The following is a 17,062-nucleotide window of genomic DNA, read 5'->3' as shown; positions in this document are numbered from 1 at the left end:
TTCGAACATATATATATATATATATATATACTGTATAGAAGTCGCCAGCCCGGGTTAAAATTTCCAATACAGTTTTGAGGTAGTAGGTTAATTCACCGCCGCAATCGCCACCGTCTCTGGGGCATCGACTTGTGGTGGTCCCTAGCGGACAAGTGCCGAACTCTCCGAACACCCCTTCCCCCCTCCCGTTGAAAGGACCTTGAGCTGCAGTGAATGAATGGTTGGGGGGGGGGGGGGGGGGGGTTTGCGGGGGAATGACAGCAGGCGACAGCGCTGCGATCTAACGTGTAAGTAACAACCTAAGACGATACAGGGCGTTACGGCAGCGCCCTGCAGCGGTGAAGTTCCCAAGCTGCTCATCATATGCTCCTGAAAAACGTAGAGTAAATCCTATCCACTCGCGACTTCTATACAGTATATATATTCAAAGCTATGGCTGAGAAGATCTGAGTTAACTTCTGTGGTTCCGTTAGTTGAGTGGAAAGGAGGAGTCTTTAGGTCGAATAGAAGTTTCTGACACTCCCCTGATTTTTAAGGTCAGTACAAGACTATTGAATCGTTTATTTAAACATTTTCGATTGTCAGATTACTTTGTCTTATGTAAAATTTATTCCTACATAATTAATCTTACGTTCAGGGGCGCAACAACAGGGGGGGGGGGGGGGGGGGGGGAAGGGTATTTTGCACCCCCTCTGAAACCTTGAAGTCGGGGCAAACGGGGGCAAAGAAAGTGCTGTGTAATCAATTTTATTTTCAGATAGTAAAACTGCTTAAATAGCACCATTTTCCACCTTGAAATACAAATTTTCCCGGGGCGGCCCCCGCTTCAATAGAGGGGATCGATGATTCTTTATAAAAATGTATATTGCCCCCCCCCCCCCCCCCTTTCCCTTCGGAAATTTAGTTGTTGCGCCCCTGCTTACGTTGAAATATTTTGTTATAATGTCTTAATAAACGTTTTTACAGAATGTAGTTTTAAGTAATTTTTTTAACATTATAAGTACAGATTCATAACCTGGAAATTTCCATACGCAAATGAAACTAGCCTACTCCAAGAATAATAGGAATTCCTTGCTAAATTGAGTGCTCTACCAACATAAAAATAAAGTCTTGATTGTTGTGAGTTACGTACATAGTTTTGGTTGGTACCCAAGAAAGGAGTTTATACTTGATAACAAGTTTGACAACCCATTAATTTTTGAGATTTTAAAACCACCCACGTGCATCCGTATCACTGGATGACAATTGAACACTCCATGCAGGATAGCAGAAAGCTTCGAAGCGATTAGATCTGATAACTGTCCTTGAAAAATGACACAGATTACAACAAACACATTGATAAAGGAATTGCAGAAAAAGTGACTTTTTCATAAAAAAAATTCAAGCACATAATAACTGAAACAAATTGTGGGATGGCACAATAAAACCAATAAAGAGCTACAGTCTATATATAATCCAGTGTTTTTCAAACTTTTAAAGTTTGGCACTCTTAAAATACTACAAATATTTGTAGGTGTACCGTGTACATTTACCTGAGAAATATCTTACAATAATTAATTCAAATACTACAGAAAAAAAATAAATAAATAAATAAAATGCAGTACTAAACTAAATCAATGTTCGAGCAAATAATTTAGTTGTTCAAATAAGACATAATAATGATGTGTTAAAAAAATAGCTGTATTTCCATGGTGAAATGGTATAATAGAGTAAATAAGATTTATTTGTATGTCTCTAGTATACAAAAGAGCCTCTCCGGGAATTTATGGCGCTCAATTTGAGAACCACTGATAGAAACATTACACTAACATTGCCACAGATTATGACATATTGATGAAACTTTTGCAACTAATTGCTTTACTATTGTTTGAAAATTTTTACATTTTATGCATACATACATTTAAAATATTCTCTATTATGTGTAAAGATAACAGCAAAACTCAACATCATGGGCAAACACAATCAAAATGGAAGACGTTTTACCTGCGCTTCAAGACCAGTGTCATTGAAATTGGAGTCGAACTGCCTCAAACGACCGTCTTTGCCTCCGCCAGTCACGATGCTGCCTTCCTTCATGACGCATATGGAGAACACAGATCCCTCGTGAACACCTCGCAAGAATTTGGAAATTGTGTTGGTTCCTGCAAAGAATGCCAACTTGTTAGCTGTCAAATTATTAATGTTTATTAATGTGAGAGAATTTAAGATGAGATAGCCAGAAAACAAAGAAAATAGTCACATTAATCAAAATAAACGTTCAAGAAATTATCTTGTAACGCCAAAGAGATATATCAAAGTTTTTTCTTTTTAGAAATATTAAGTTTGCATCACTGGGAAACTTCTGGTGATATTTTGAATTTTGTACTTACTTTGAATTTTTACATAAATTTTTCTTTTATGGTCAATTACTCAATTTATTGCTGCTAAAATTATCGGTTAATAGCACAGATTTAAGTGTCTGTTATATTCATCATTTTCCAACGGACTCCTTACAACCGACTAGTTTTACATAACACCCACAGGACAATTTACATTAAAATCCAACAGTTATGAATGCCTTTGCAAAAAATGTTCCTCACCTCTGCCCCAGACAATGACGTTGCCGTTTGAATCGCCCGAGATGACGTCGCCCGTCTCCGTGAAGGCCAAACACGTGACGTACTTGGGCTTGTCGCGGTTCTCGAACACGCCCATGCGCTTGTACAAGGTTCCCCCCGCGTCCAGGCTCCAGAAGTTGATGTGGGACTTGCCGCACGTCACAATGCAGTTTCGCTCCAAAGGGTGGAACTCTGCAGCCACCACCGTGTCTGCAGAGCACTGCAGTGTACGGAAAATACGAACACCAATTTAAAACCACGAAACTCACGTGGTTCAAACATCTGTATCCGGGAAAATTGGCAACCTGAATATTCATGATGGGCTGAATCCAAAATTTTCTCGAATCTAAATATCAAATTCGAATCCCAAAGAGAATTTCAAATATATATCACTCGACTCTGAATTTAGGTTTCTAATATCCAAAAAATAATAATGTACATGGAATGAAAAATATTAACTATTGTGTTAAAATATTCAACCCACTGTTTTATTCATGAACTAAGTTTTTATAAACAATACCAGGGTTGCTAAAAGCTCAAAATTCTAAAATTCCCTGACTTTTCCAGCTTTTCCAGATCTGAACTGACACAAATTATCCGGCGGCCCACTTGGTGTTGCATTCTGGGAGAAAAAGAGGTTGCACGTGGCATTCAAATGTGTTACCTTAGCGAAATTAACACCATTTTAGATAGATACACGTGTTTGTATGTAACTGCAGTAGATTAATCTTAAACTATTGAATGTAAGCTATCAAACTTGTATGTAAGCAAGCTGACATTAGTTTTCAACCTTTGTGTTTACAATAAAAAAACACAGGATTTTACAAAAAACAAAAAAAAATGAAAAAGGAAAATACACCAAATTTTGTGATTAGTAAATATTTAGCATTTTTTGAAGTGGCTGAACATTTGTGAAAGTGGTATTTTCGGTTTAATTTTGCTGTCACAGGAAAAAATTACAGAAATATTTGGTGACTTTGCAAAATTTTCCAGGTAATTCCTGACCATTAAAATTTTCACCACTTTTCCTTATTTTCCCTATTTCCCCTGTTTTATATTTTATTTTATTCTATTTTCCCCAATTATTGAATTCTTTGAATACTAAGGATTTTATGGTATTTAAGGATTTAATTGACCCATCCCTACTAATATGCATTCATCCAAATTGGTTGATATAGCTTTAGCAGAATATAGTGTCTGTAAAATATGGGACACAGAAATTCTAACAATTATGCATCTACAATAGCTGATATTATTCATCTAGATATTCGTAACAAAATGTTAAATAAAACCAAATTTTGTCCTTTCATTCAATACTAATAATGGTTATATCTGAAGGGGAAAAAAATGTATTGAAATTTTAAATAATAATGATGTATTAATTATACATACAGTTTATTCTTTTTTTTTTTTTTTTTTAAGTTTGGGCCCAACATCTTGTTTACAGCAAGGTCATTAAAGACAACATATGACACAGATACGATACTGGAGGATGAGTTGGTCTTGGCTTATAGAAAGACATCATGACAGCATTTGACTGGAATAATTTCAAGAAATTTCGGAAAACCAAAATCGCCAAAACTGGAACTGTCCAACCAGGATTATGGTTTGGCAAAGTTTCACATTGTATTATTTGCTGTTTGATCACCAGAATTTACATAATTACACCTACAGTGAAACTAAGACAATCGGTGCCCGCACTTGGTTAACAGTATCGTGATATACTTCTAACTCAAACAAAGGTATGTACTAGTTCATTTTCTAAATGTGACCACGTGATTTTCACCATTCGGCACGATTACGAAACGCAACACGTGACCAAACATAACAACCTTTGTCTCGGTGATCTTCTGGCCTCGCTCCCCTCGCTGCCAGTCCCACACGGAGATGTTGTGGTCCGGGGCCTCGTCGACAGCACACAGCAGCAAGCCCCCATCCTGCGGGCACAGAGACCGTCGTCACGCACGCAGAGAGACCGTCGTCACGCACGCAGAGAGACCGTCGTCACACACACACACACACAGAGAGAGAGAGATAGAGAGAGAGAGATAGAGAGAGATAGAGATAGAGAGATAGAGAGAGAGATAGAGAGAGATAGAGAGAGATAGAGAGAGATAGAGAGAGATAGAGAGAGATAGAGAGAGATAGAGATAGATAGAGAGAGATAGAGAGAGATAGAGAGAGATAGAGAGAGATAGAGAGAGAGAGATAGAGAGATAGAGAGAGATAGAGAGAGATAGAGAGAGAGGGAGAGAGAGATAGAGAAAGATAGAGAGAGATAGAGATAGAGAGAGATAGAGGGAGATAGAGAGAGAGAGATAGGGATAGATATAGAGAGTGAGAGAGAAAGAGAGAGAGAGAGAGAAGCAACACACAGCCCACATCAGCGGCGGCTCCAGGAACACTTGTTCGGGAGGGGCCACCGTACAAAGAAAGGATGCAGTTGCAAAACACGACATTATGTCTCCCTTAACCCCGGGCCTCTACAAGCACACCAACACAAAACGCACCATTCCGCGGTAACACCAAAACCAAACAGAACTATGTATTCACACTGAGTGGCGAATTCTTGCCAGCAGTGAACACACTGGCACGTTTTTAACCAAGCCACTTCCTGCAATACAGCTGTTTCTTCGAGTGATGGCGGAGTCAAGTTTCCACACCGAGAGGTTTATTTCGGAAGTGCAGAAGGGAATCGCAATCTGTGACATGTCTGCAAAGTTAAAAAAAAAAAAAAAAGGTGTTGGTTAGAAATCGTTTTGTTATTGCTCGACAAACAATAGGTTGAATCCAATATATTCTGTTTTTAAAGCATATCTTTTGCTGTACCAACTACAAAAAAAAAAAGAACTCGCCTTCTCCAACTATTTTTTCTATTACAAATAGGGAATGAGCAGTGGCGTGTTCGCAATTCCTAACATGCCACGCCACGAACCGGCACTGCAAACGTTTTCAGTGGCCCAGTGCAAAGGAGCCTAAATAAGTCAAGAGAAATTTATGATCTCACATACATGTTATTTAATAGTTTTGAACAACGTCTGGTGAAAGAAAAGTTTAACATTGTGAATTTAAGTATTTTGAGTTGAAATAAATACGACCTACAAAATGAAATTTAAATTTAAATTTTGGGGCTCGGGAGGGGCCATCGCCCCCTGCGCCCCTCTCCTCCATCTGGAGCCGTGCTTGACCGTCCCCACACACAAACACACACAAACAAACACACAAACTCACACAAACAAACACACAAACACACACACAAACAAGCGAGCACGCACACACACACACACACATGTACGCCAACGCGCTGTACTCACGGCCCGCGAGAAGGACAGGCAGCAGATCGACCGCTCGAACTCCCCGATGCCGATCACACTCACGGTGCTGAGGCTCACGGAGTTCCACACCCTGATGTGCGGCTGGGAACAGAAGAAGGCAAGTGCTCATAGGTGCGCGCGACGAAGGCACCGCGGTGCCTAGACACCACCACCTGCCTGAAATGAAGTAGTTTTTATTGCAGGTAAAGTAATAATACCCTCTTAAAAAACCACACAGTAAAACCCTCTTAGAAATAAAAATTCAGTATTCACAAATCTAATGAAAGTTACACAACTGCGAACATGTCAAACATCATTATTTAAAGTTTAAAATGATTATTAAATGACTATAGTATTTGCAAGCAGTAAACACTTAACGGCGAGTGCGGTAAAACAGCCAAATTTTATTTAATCCAATATCAAACTGTAAATTATTATTTAACTTTTTCAAGAAGCATCCACAGAGGAGAATTTGAACTATTTAGATGTGTATTGCCTAAAATCAATGCAATTAGCAAAATTATGTGCCATGGGCTGTAAAATACCAAGCTGATTGGTTAAACATTGCCGAAACTCATCCTAATTTCTTTGAGAAATTTCAAAAAGGTTGTTTTGGCATTCAACTAACAAAACCCTTTTCCTGCATTATAAGTTTCAAAAATTTAGCACTGGACCAATGAATTCATACAATTTAAACCTTTTTAATAAAATTTCCCTCTATATTTCTAAGTAACTTGAGAAACTTCTTAACAGGGATTTACTATAAGTAGTTTCCTTTTTTTTTGCAGGTATCTGAACTACAGAAATAATAATTTGGCATAGTAAAAATAAAAAAAATAAAAAGGCAAATATATGGTTTAACTTGTAGAAAAATATGCTTGCATGCTAGTCATGTAAAATTCACTCAGATATCTAGGGAAGAAAGGTAACAGGAGTTTATTTTTGGGGGGAGGGTGATGGGGGGGGAGGGGGGGGGTGGTTGTGTACGATTTGGAACACCTTTACACAAGTTCTGTGAACGCCTATGAATTTGCTGCAGACTGAAGTAAACAACATACATTCAGAAATACCACACAAACTATCTGGAATAAGCAAAAACACTTGCTACACATTTTTTGTTGTTGCTCAGAATGTCTGTTATTGCAAAAATGTACAGAAACCTGAAAGCGTTCTTGTTTTTTTGTACAACTGTGACAAGCGTGCAATTAATGTTGGATTGAAAAAAAAAATACTAAGTACATCTACAAGCCAAATTGTACTATGGTGAAATTTACAGTAAACATAAGGTGGAAGAAAAATTTCATTACTTATTAGTAAGTAAGACGAACAAAAAAAATCTGCTTTATTCAGAACATAGAATTGAATTAGTTAATGTAGGGAAAATAATCTTTACTTTAAGAGAGAGATTCAGATAGGTCTAGAGTACCGAGACATTTTATGCAAAACTAACCCATTAAATTCTAAAATCACATAAAAGAGCACACACATACATAAATACAAAAAAAAAATTAAAATTGTTTTATTAATTTTACTTAAAAAGTGAAAAACATACTGTTTTGAATAACAACATATCACATTTCCTAGTAGTGAACTACTGGAATTGCTTTAGCTAAAAACAAAACACATGGAGTATTAAATATACACATGAGACCAACAACTACAGATAAATAAAAATAAAAAAATTTAACATAAGAAACTCCAGACAGTTCACAGAGCTAGAGGAAACTGTTAGTTGCACGTGCATGACCTACACAACACTGAGCTAATGAAACAAACAGGAAAAACTAAAGTTAGTAACTACCCCAGCCACCTCTCATTACAGAAGCAAGACTACTTACTGATGTGTGTGTTATTTACATTTGTGAGGACTATTTGTGTTACGTTCCTTGAAACAATGCTGCAGCCGTTTTACTGTAGCCGTTACGAATCTATATGGAAACTACCAAAAAATCTAAAAATACACTAAGTAATCAACAAGAAGTCAAATTATATATATATATATCACTAATGTGTTATGAACTATGATTATTTCTAAAAAATTCAAATTTGTGCAAAATATTTTTTTTAACTGTATATTATGTTTGCATAGTGTACTTTCATTTCATTGTGTGTTGGATTTTGGAAATGATTAAACAAAAAAACTGACATCAGTATCTGGGCAGGCACACATTTTCAATCAAAGGCAACCAATTTTAAATTCCTAACTCCAGACGGTAAGAGTCCGACTAATTAACTGTCAGGTGAAAACATGATCATTTGCCGCCCTGGCTTTCTCGATAGGAAACAGCATTCCTCGAACAACTGCAGCAATGTTTCCCGCTGGCGTGAGCGAGCGTCGGTGCAGTCGTGCGACAACCGACCAACAGTTGCGTTACCGGGTTAGTGCGGTGAGTGAGGCCAACAGCACAGGGGCAAGGGCAGACGTGAGCGGGGGAGAAGGGGAGTGGCTGTGAACATCAAACATACCCACTGGTCGGCTTCAGGTGCCGTTCGGTCTGGCGGCGGGTTGAATTTCCACGACTACAGCAAATATAAATATGTACCAACATCATTAGTGTACTACTTCACCACCATTTACTCTCAAACCTCGCGTGCCAACAAGCAGGCGGCAAGCTTCAACACTACAAATTATACTAGGGATGGGCCAATCAAATCCTCGAACACCGTCAAACTTTTTAGCATTCAAAAGATCCGACCTTCGATAGGGGAGAAAAAACCGAAGAAAATACATTTCGTGGAGTGAAATTCGGTCATTCAAACACAAGCACCTGTGTAGTTGACAAGGACCGACTTATTTATCTCAACGGAAGCTCCAATCAATGTTTGCACTCCCCACCAGCAACAGTACACAGTATTTTTGTTTGGGACATCAGGAAACATTTGTGACAAAAAAAATAGAACAGTTTTATTTCCGAAAAAAATACATGTATGCCTTTTTTTTGAATAAAAGTTCATAGTTAAATAGTTTTGAAGTTATACTTATTTAGGCACATTATGAAAATTATGAGTAAATTATTATGATGCACGCGCATCATGCAATGAAATTTTTACAGTCTAAAAAAAGGCTACATTCAAATAAAAAAAAAATGTATGTGCTTTTAAATCATATATTTTAGTGATTGATATTGAATAATGATCTATATAATTAAAAACATTTATTGGTTGTGAATATTAGTGATATAAATTGTGTTTATAAACTTTTTCAAGTGTATTTATTTATGTAGGGTTACATTCCCATATGTATAATTTATTTGCACCAATTTTTTTTAAATGATGTTAATGTTTTTGCTTTTTTCACTTGTTTATTTACTATTGTATTTCTGAATCTTGAGATTTTAATTTGTATTCAAGGCACTTTTTTCAGAATAAAATTTGAGATTTGGATTTTAAAACACGGATTTGACCCGTCATTGAATTATCCCAAATCTATAATCATCCTGGTAACACAATATTTGACTTCTGTAACCATTACGAAAATTTTAATCACAATGTGACACACAGGTTAAACTTATAACTTTTTTGGTGTCAGTAATTAATTTTGTCCACGGCTCTGGTATGAACCCGATCCAGTCACCACTAACTACGTAATAATTATGGCACTTTAACAACACTACGTACAACCCTTACCACAAAATGTTACGTACTGCAAATAACAAGCATCATCATTATCCTGCAGTACTACTTAATGCTAAAAAAAAAAAATTAACTGCAGCTACTGTTATTACAGGAATCTGCTAACACACTGAACGTAACCTAGGTACCATTTCATGGAAATTTATTATATTTTGATGGAAATCGTAAGCAATTAAAATTCTGTACATGAAAAGAATATAGCATGTCAAGTGATGAAACGTCAGTTGTATTTTGTTACTTTTACCAGTGCGAATAATATAACATATGTATAACTGGAATTCCTCAACCATGCATTCAAAATAATTATATTTCTAGGTTTATTTTTGCATCCAAACCACTGTTTCGCAGATCCTAGTACACGTTCGTGCACATTTCCACATTCAGTTCGACGACCTGCAATGGTAACGCCTCATCTAAGAGGTTTATCAGTTTAACTAAAAGTTACAAAAGTTTTCATCTGTTACAAATATTTTTAATTTTCCTCACTGTTTACTAAACCCCTAACTTTGTCTTGGAGACAATAATTGTTAAACTAATAGTGTAAGAAATTCTCACATGTATTCGTTATATGGTCGAGAACTAAAGTATCATTTGGTCACAGCTTAATAGTTGATCCTGAGAACGAACCAAGTTCATTAAGAACACAACCATCAATCACGGCACTTTGACTACTTCAAGCTTTATCATCGACACCCACCATCACCAAAACCAGTATCGGCACCTTAACCCCAAAATAGCGGCAACCCCACCAAACGCACTACCACAGCTGGTCGTATGTGAACCTCCTCCAATGCATATCGACTGTTTACACCAGAGCCGCGTCAACACTGCCAGCTACTACAGATCACCACCTCCTTTGTACTTCCATTGGTGGAGACACAGTGGTGCCGTTAACAGCTTACCATTGGCTGCGTACCCACATTTGCGTATGCCCACTAATGCCTTCCTCATAAAGAACATCATAATCCACTACCTACTACATATCTTGAATACCCACTAGTGTTAAACCTCCAATGCGAAACCACGCAAACATTAAGACTCAGTCTTACACATCATGTTTGAAATTTAATTTTCTTGCCATTACTATTATTACAACTGGGAAAACAGGTTCGAAAAATTAACGGTCTACAGTTTTATTTATGAACTACTATTAACACTATTAACTGAATTACAACCCTTAAAATATCTATTCACAATTTAATCACTCTTTCAGTTAGTCCACAGTTTACTCTCCCCACTGGAGCTCGGCTCGACAGTGGCTCTATATACTGCTCGTCTCTTACCGCGCACCTCTGTCCCGACACACTGCTTCGCACCACTCGCTCGTCCGTTGCACTCCCACCACAGTCCTGCATGCTCTGTTCCTCAATGCAACAGTCTCTGCACACGAAGCCCATCGCTCATTGTCCGTTTTTGGTCACCAATGGGTCACACACTCTCTTCACTTAACTACCTCGGAGGCCGGCATCACTTTTTTTTAAACCCCCCAGCCCTTTCTGGAATGGTCTCGCATTCTTTCAAAGTGTCGCGTCATCAGGGTCGACTTGACACCCGAAGCTCCCAGAACAATGGTGTCCTAGTTCAGCCACTTCACACAGGCGGGTCTCTGGGAACATGCCGAACCCTCCAGAGCCACAGATAGTTCAATGAGAAAGTTGCTGAGGAAGAGGGAAATGGCGGAAGGGGAGAAGTGAGGTGCTGCTGCTAATCAGATTAGGCATGTAGCACTAATAGACCGCACCCCACTTGCGGGCTAACATGCCAACTGGGCTTCCTTGTGGCCTCGCCTCTAGCATACTGGTAACACTTTCAATTACTGTATTACAATATCTCGCTTGCATTTACTGTTGGGTCACAAATTTTCTCACCAGATATTTACCAAGTGTAATATAATAGCTGTAAAATATTCAAGCCAGTATTTTTAATTATGAACATTCCTGCAATCATTTTACCTCTATTAGATAATATTTAGTTAATATATGTTGAGATATCACAAGGTATTTATTTAGTGTAAATAAGATAGTAGTAAAAATATCATGCAAGTACATGTCATAATGAACATTTGGTTGACCTTAAACACTAATCAATAATATTTAGTTAATATCTGTCGAAAAATTTTGAGACGGAACATAAAATTCTAGAGCGCTATTGTGATAAAACCCTGAAATAATGGAAAGATGACACAACCCAAAAAAGTGTAAGACTGAGCATTAATAGTGAAATACAATCTTCTGCTAAAGAGCAAGCCAAGTGATGCAATGATGGGCTGGGACTGGAATTCAGGTCCAGCCATCTTTATAACAGCTTCCCATAATTCCCTGAAGTCACACCAGGAAGAAGCTGCTTTGTTTCCTGATGATAAGCCATGGCAGATATCCCTCCCGAATTTCCCAGAATTCAAATTTAAGTGTCCCATCTTCAATAGCATCACTGTCGAGAGAATAAAAAAAATTCATCTGCTCACTTGCGTATATCTTTTTTTTACAAAAGGAAAATTTAATGCAATACAATGACAGAAATATTATCACAAAACCATAGATGTTTTATTCCAGAGTAATGAAATGTCCACGCCATTGTACTGACACTGTATTGAATGCCAAATATTTAGATTTCAAAAGAAACATCTTTTTAATATATTCATTTTATGATGACATGATGAGAACTATGATATTTTCTTACAAACATGGGTCAAGAATTTATTTAAAAAAAAAAAAAATCAAACATTTTGGAAACAATTTTTTTAAGTTATTTACCATTAGGGTATAATTAAGAACCATGATATAGTACAATTTTAGTTAATTTTAGTAAACAAATTACTTAGGTACTGACAAATGAATATTAATATTATGTACACTACTACCTACAGGATACTTTTTGTTCTACAGGTGAAAACTTAGTTAGATTTTAATACATAACACTAACGTATTAATGTTCATAAGTTACAAAGCAATACTGTCTACCCTGCCATCACTATCTAAAAAAAAATTTTTTAAATTACGTCAGCCAACTGAGTGTATGGTTATTGAATTTAAATGTTTACTAAGTTGGTTAGGAGCAGTTAATGACTAAATAACTTACCCTTCCTTCTCGTCTGTCGTGGCCTGCAGTCTGTCCCGTTGCTACCAATAGCTTGTTAGGGTGAATAGCAAGGCTGCAACATAAATGCATTTGTAATTCCTTCAGCTTATGAATCTTCATTAACTTAAGTCACTGAACGTTAACTTTACACAGTAGAGTCATGCTAATCTGGACAAGATAGGACTGGACCCTGTATGGATCACCGAAAGTCTGGATTAAACGGAATTTGCACATAATACAGGTTGGAGATGAGTAAAACTATAATTTTTTTCATAAATACTTTTTTTTTTCAGTTTAATTGTGGTGTTAACACTACTGCATACGTAAACCGTAAGTTTTGAACCTACTTACTGATGAATGATCAACAAAAACAAATCAAAAATCAAGAGCAGGGTCTGGATTAGCGGACACTACTGTAGGTACAGTTATTATGTTTGCAAACATTTACATTTACCCTTGTGAGAAACACTCAAAATCAAACCAATGAATCAGGAAAAAAAAAAATGGAACAAAAAAAGCATCCAGTAAACGTATTTTGTTTCATAGTTTGGTTAATATTTTATATTAAGAGAGTGATTGAACCCTGATCTTTTTTTTTTCATTTAAGTAATTAATTTCATGTGGTCATTTAATTATAAAACCTCATCTTGAACAGGAAATTAGACATTAAAAATTATTTTATAACATTTAACCCCTTCTCCAATAAATAAACATGTGATGAGCTTATGAGCTTACACAATATTTATGTGCTAAAACTTCATGGTCATGTTTGTTTTGTTTTTTTCACCAGCTCCCTACGAAAATATATTCTATGTATAACAAACTGCTGGGGCCTTTTTTTTTTGGGCAGATATTTCTTCTCTCTTTCTTACTATTGAAATGTAAAAGTACTCTGTAATATTTAGTTTTTGTGGTTGTACAGTATGTTTGTATGTATGTATGTATGTATGTATGTATTAGTATTAATTGACTTGTTCTATATCCCGGAGTCCTTACCTCCATATGGGATCTACAGATCAAAAACTGAATAAATAAATAAATAAGTAAATAAATAAAAAATTAATGTTTAAAATGAAGGACGAGAATTTGTCCTTCCTTGCCAGCATATTGTGCAAGTGACCGAGTCAAGGCCCCACGTGCCTCGGCTTGCGCTCACCTCTTGACGTCGTCGGTGTGGCCGAGGTAATGTCTCTGCGACTGCTCCTCCACGTTGTACAACACCACGGCCGCCGCCACGAAGTACACTATCTCGCCGGTCGGCAGCAGGTAGAGGTTGGAGCGGCAGTCTCTTCCCCGGTACCCGTACCTGCGAGCGCTCGTTAAGGGTGAATCCCTACGAAACTCATGCAAAACTTCCACCACTTCAAAACAGACAGCTCTCGCTGAATGCCAAACGTACAATTAAAAAAATAAACCTGGAGATTTAACAAAAAAATAATCTACGCAACAATAGTTTTGATAATAACTTTCCAAGACAACAAAACATCTGATATGAATTTAAAAAAAGGGCTTTTAAGAAGCAATTATTATTCAAAATATCAGATACCCCATTTATTTTGACCATAACTAAAAACTGGAGAAATAAAAAAAAATTAATGATGCCAGAAATGTGTTAAAATAAACAAAAGGAAATTACTTTTCAAAATTTCTGAACTGGAGGTTATTCCATACATATCACTCAAAAACCTCCAGTCATCAACTGCTCTTACCTCATACCCCCCACCCCCTCAAAAAAAAAAAAAAATGCTTCTCCAAAAATTCAAAGCTTGGTCTGCCAGAATTGAGTCACTGAGTGTTACATAGTCTGTAATTAACTTGCTGTACAACACCAACATTATTCTAGAAATTCTTTAATAGAAAAAAAATATTTTCAAGATAATAGTTTAATGTTTAAAAATATTGCTTAAAAATATTTACTTTGACAAAGAGTGGTTTAGGCCCTTGTCTATAAAAACTGCAATTTGAACATGATATGAGTGCTCTATAAAAATACATAAAAGCAAAAAAATTACGTAATTTACTTATTTGATATTGTGCCAACCTTAGAGTAAATAAAGTACTAGTACACAGTGGGCACTAAATGATATTGAATTTTCAGGTTTTTTCTTCATAATGGTGCTATAAATTTTAAAACTGGAATAAAATTAAGTTTTCATTATGTCTTGAACTGACAAAGGGTCAAAAGTCAGTAAATGATGTGTGTTATCTATTTAGGAATTTAGGTATACAATATAATCAAAATGTGCATAAGTCTGTATAAGGAAACTAAGGATTTTTTTTGTTAGCATGTAGAGTTGCAGCCCTGCATTTTTTTTTTATGGTTTTATAATTTTTTAGTTATAATATAATGATGGGAGGGTGAAGAAAATCATATCAATGTTGTTCAGGCTTCTAATCTTATGATGTAACACACACATTACATGACAAATACATGCATATTTTACAAATATTTAGATCACTTAAAGATGTTCCTGGCAACTAGCATGCTGATCACTTACACCACGCCATTTAATTTTTTTTAAATTTTTCCAAGATTCAACACTTGCATAATGATAAAAAATTAATAAATATTCTGTTTCTTATATTTAAGTTAGTAACATATTGAGGGTATCAAAGTTGGAAATAAATTAAATAAAATACTTGATGTCTTAAAAATAAGTAAAGTACAATAATTATGTATTTATTTTCCCAAGGTTATATTTAATGTTGTGCTATTAGAAAAACTGGCTCGCTGCTGCCTATAGTGTGTATCTATTGATTCCAACTATATAAATACAGAGTTATTTCCAAACATACCTGATATCTTTTATTTGTATTGTCTTAAGTTGAGACTAGGCCCTGACATCTTTGATTTTTCCATCTTTTTGCTATAATTTTAATTTTTAACTATTTATCCCAATTTTTTGGCCTGTCAGGACATAAATAATTTCTCCCAGGTCTTCTGTACCTTGCAATCACATATATTTACTAACAGGCTCTAGTCTGTAAATGCTGCGAGGAAATAACTTATTTCATGCAGACAACCACAACTGCCATGTTAACCACACCAGTTCACAAGTGTTTATTTCAACAAGTAGCAATGTTTAAGTTCTACGCCAGGTTGACCCAGAAATTTTTCGAAATAGTTCAAAATCACAAGACGACCGGTCCTAATCACTCCTTAACGTACGAGATGGAAAGTCACAGAAGCTAACTCTACAGAAACGTGGTTGGTCGCGCCTCGGAAGGATACACCCACTCCAACTTGAGCCTGGACTGCGGGGGCGTGGTGACTTTGCCCAGGTCGTAGCTCTCCGCCACGTCGCTGGGCGCGTACAGCACCACCGGCCGTCCCCGCAGGTACATCCTCACCGCCCCCTCCTCCTCGTTGTAGCTCGCGTCGCGCGTCCTGCGCAACGACACACAACCACTGATGTACGCCTGCTCGCGGACCACACGGGTCTCCCGAGTGCGTGCCCGAGCAAAAGGAATCGGGACGACATGACGTCGCATCCAGTCTTAAAATTATTGGGGGGAAAAAAAAAAAACTTTTTTTTTACAGGGTGTCCACACAATTTTGTAATAAGATTTCTGACCTTTCCTTTGCTTTCTACAACCAAAATTTCAAAATTTATTTTTTTAAAAAAATAGTCAGGGAAATTTGAAATTTTGGTTAAGGTAAGCCAGGGAAGAGTCGGAAATTTTATTATCGATTTGTGCAAGACATCCAGTAAAAAATAATTATTTAAAAAAAAAAAAATAGTCTGGAAATTTTCCTATTTTGCAATTTTCTGGAAGAAATAAACAAAAATTCAACCTCCGCGATCCCCAAAGATGGCCTAGATTTATATAACAAAGTGAAAATTCAAACAGAACCTTGCATACGCCATTTACTAAGTCATGTATGACTATGCACTACAACACCTTTATGAAGATTTTTTTTTTTTTCCAGTTTGGATGATGGCAGATTGGAGCATGAAATACTTCAAATCACTACCACTGGGGAATTTTCATGACTTTACCCCAAGATTTATAGGAAATTCCCTCACTTTCGTTGAATAATTCCAACATCCCTGACTTTTCCCCCAACTTTAAACAGAATTTTGATACCATATTTTATCCCTTTCTCATTTCCCCAACAAGTTTTGAATTCATCACCAACGGTGATAGGTTGAAAGGTCCCGAGGCTGGTTTGAATATCCAACCATCGCCATGTGGAGATAGCCATGGTGTGACCGAGCCAGAATAGGCAAGCTGATACTGCAGGGGTCAGCCATTGCCTTTTGTATGGAGGTGAAGTGGGAATACAACCCAGTCCTGGTCCAGAAAAGGAAATTTTTCCGCGAGTGAAAAATCCCGACCATACGGGAATTGAATCTCTGGCACTTGGCTTGTTAGCCAGTAGCTGTAACTACCAACTCAACCATCAAGAAAACTAGAGTCAAAGCAATCGTTTTCGCA

General features: G+C 36.8%; 1 protein-coding gene across 14 annotated transcripts in view; it reads right to left on the bottom strand.

Moving 5' to 3' along the window:
- Positions 1 to 17,062, bottom strand: part of LOC134528262 (echinoderm microtubule-associated protein-like 2) — a 253,916-nt gene that overhangs the window by 21,903 nt on the left and 214,951 nt on the right. For 10 of the 14 annotated variants that reach the window (XM_063361727.1, XM_063361724.1, XM_063361731.1 and 7 more), the window contains 8 exons: positions 15,855 to 16,010; positions 13,779 to 13,928; positions 12,623 to 12,695; positions 8,378 to 8,431; positions 5,912 to 6,013; positions 4,430 to 4,534; positions 2,580 to 2,817; positions 1,984 to 2,141 (listed from right to left, as the gene is read on the bottom strand). In XM_063361727.1, the coding sequence (XP_063217797.1) occupies positions 1,984 to 2,141; positions 2,580 to 2,817; positions 4,430 to 4,534; positions 5,912 to 6,013; positions 8,378 to 8,431; positions 12,623 to 12,695; positions 13,779 to 13,928; positions 15,855 to 16,010 (1,036 nt within the window). The remainder of the gene's footprint in view (positions 1 to 1,983; positions 2,142 to 2,579; positions 2,818 to 4,429; positions 4,535 to 5,911; positions 6,014 to 8,377; positions 8,432 to 12,622; positions 12,696 to 13,778; positions 13,929 to 15,854; positions 16,011 to 17,062) is intronic. The other 4 variants (XM_063361729.1, XM_063361737.1, XM_063361730.1 and 1 more) reach the window with 1 other exon arrangement.

The sequence above is a fragment of the Bacillus rossius genome, chromosome 1, assembly GCF_032445375.1.
Source record: "Bacillus rossius redtenbacheri isolate Brsri chromosome 1, Brsri_v3, whole genome shotgun sequence".
NCBI lineage: Eukaryota > Metazoa > Arthropoda > Insecta > Phasmatodea > Bacillidae > Bacillus > Bacillus rossius.
Note: the sequence above shows the minus strand (reverse complement) of the source record. Positions and strands in the feature narration are given on the sequence as shown.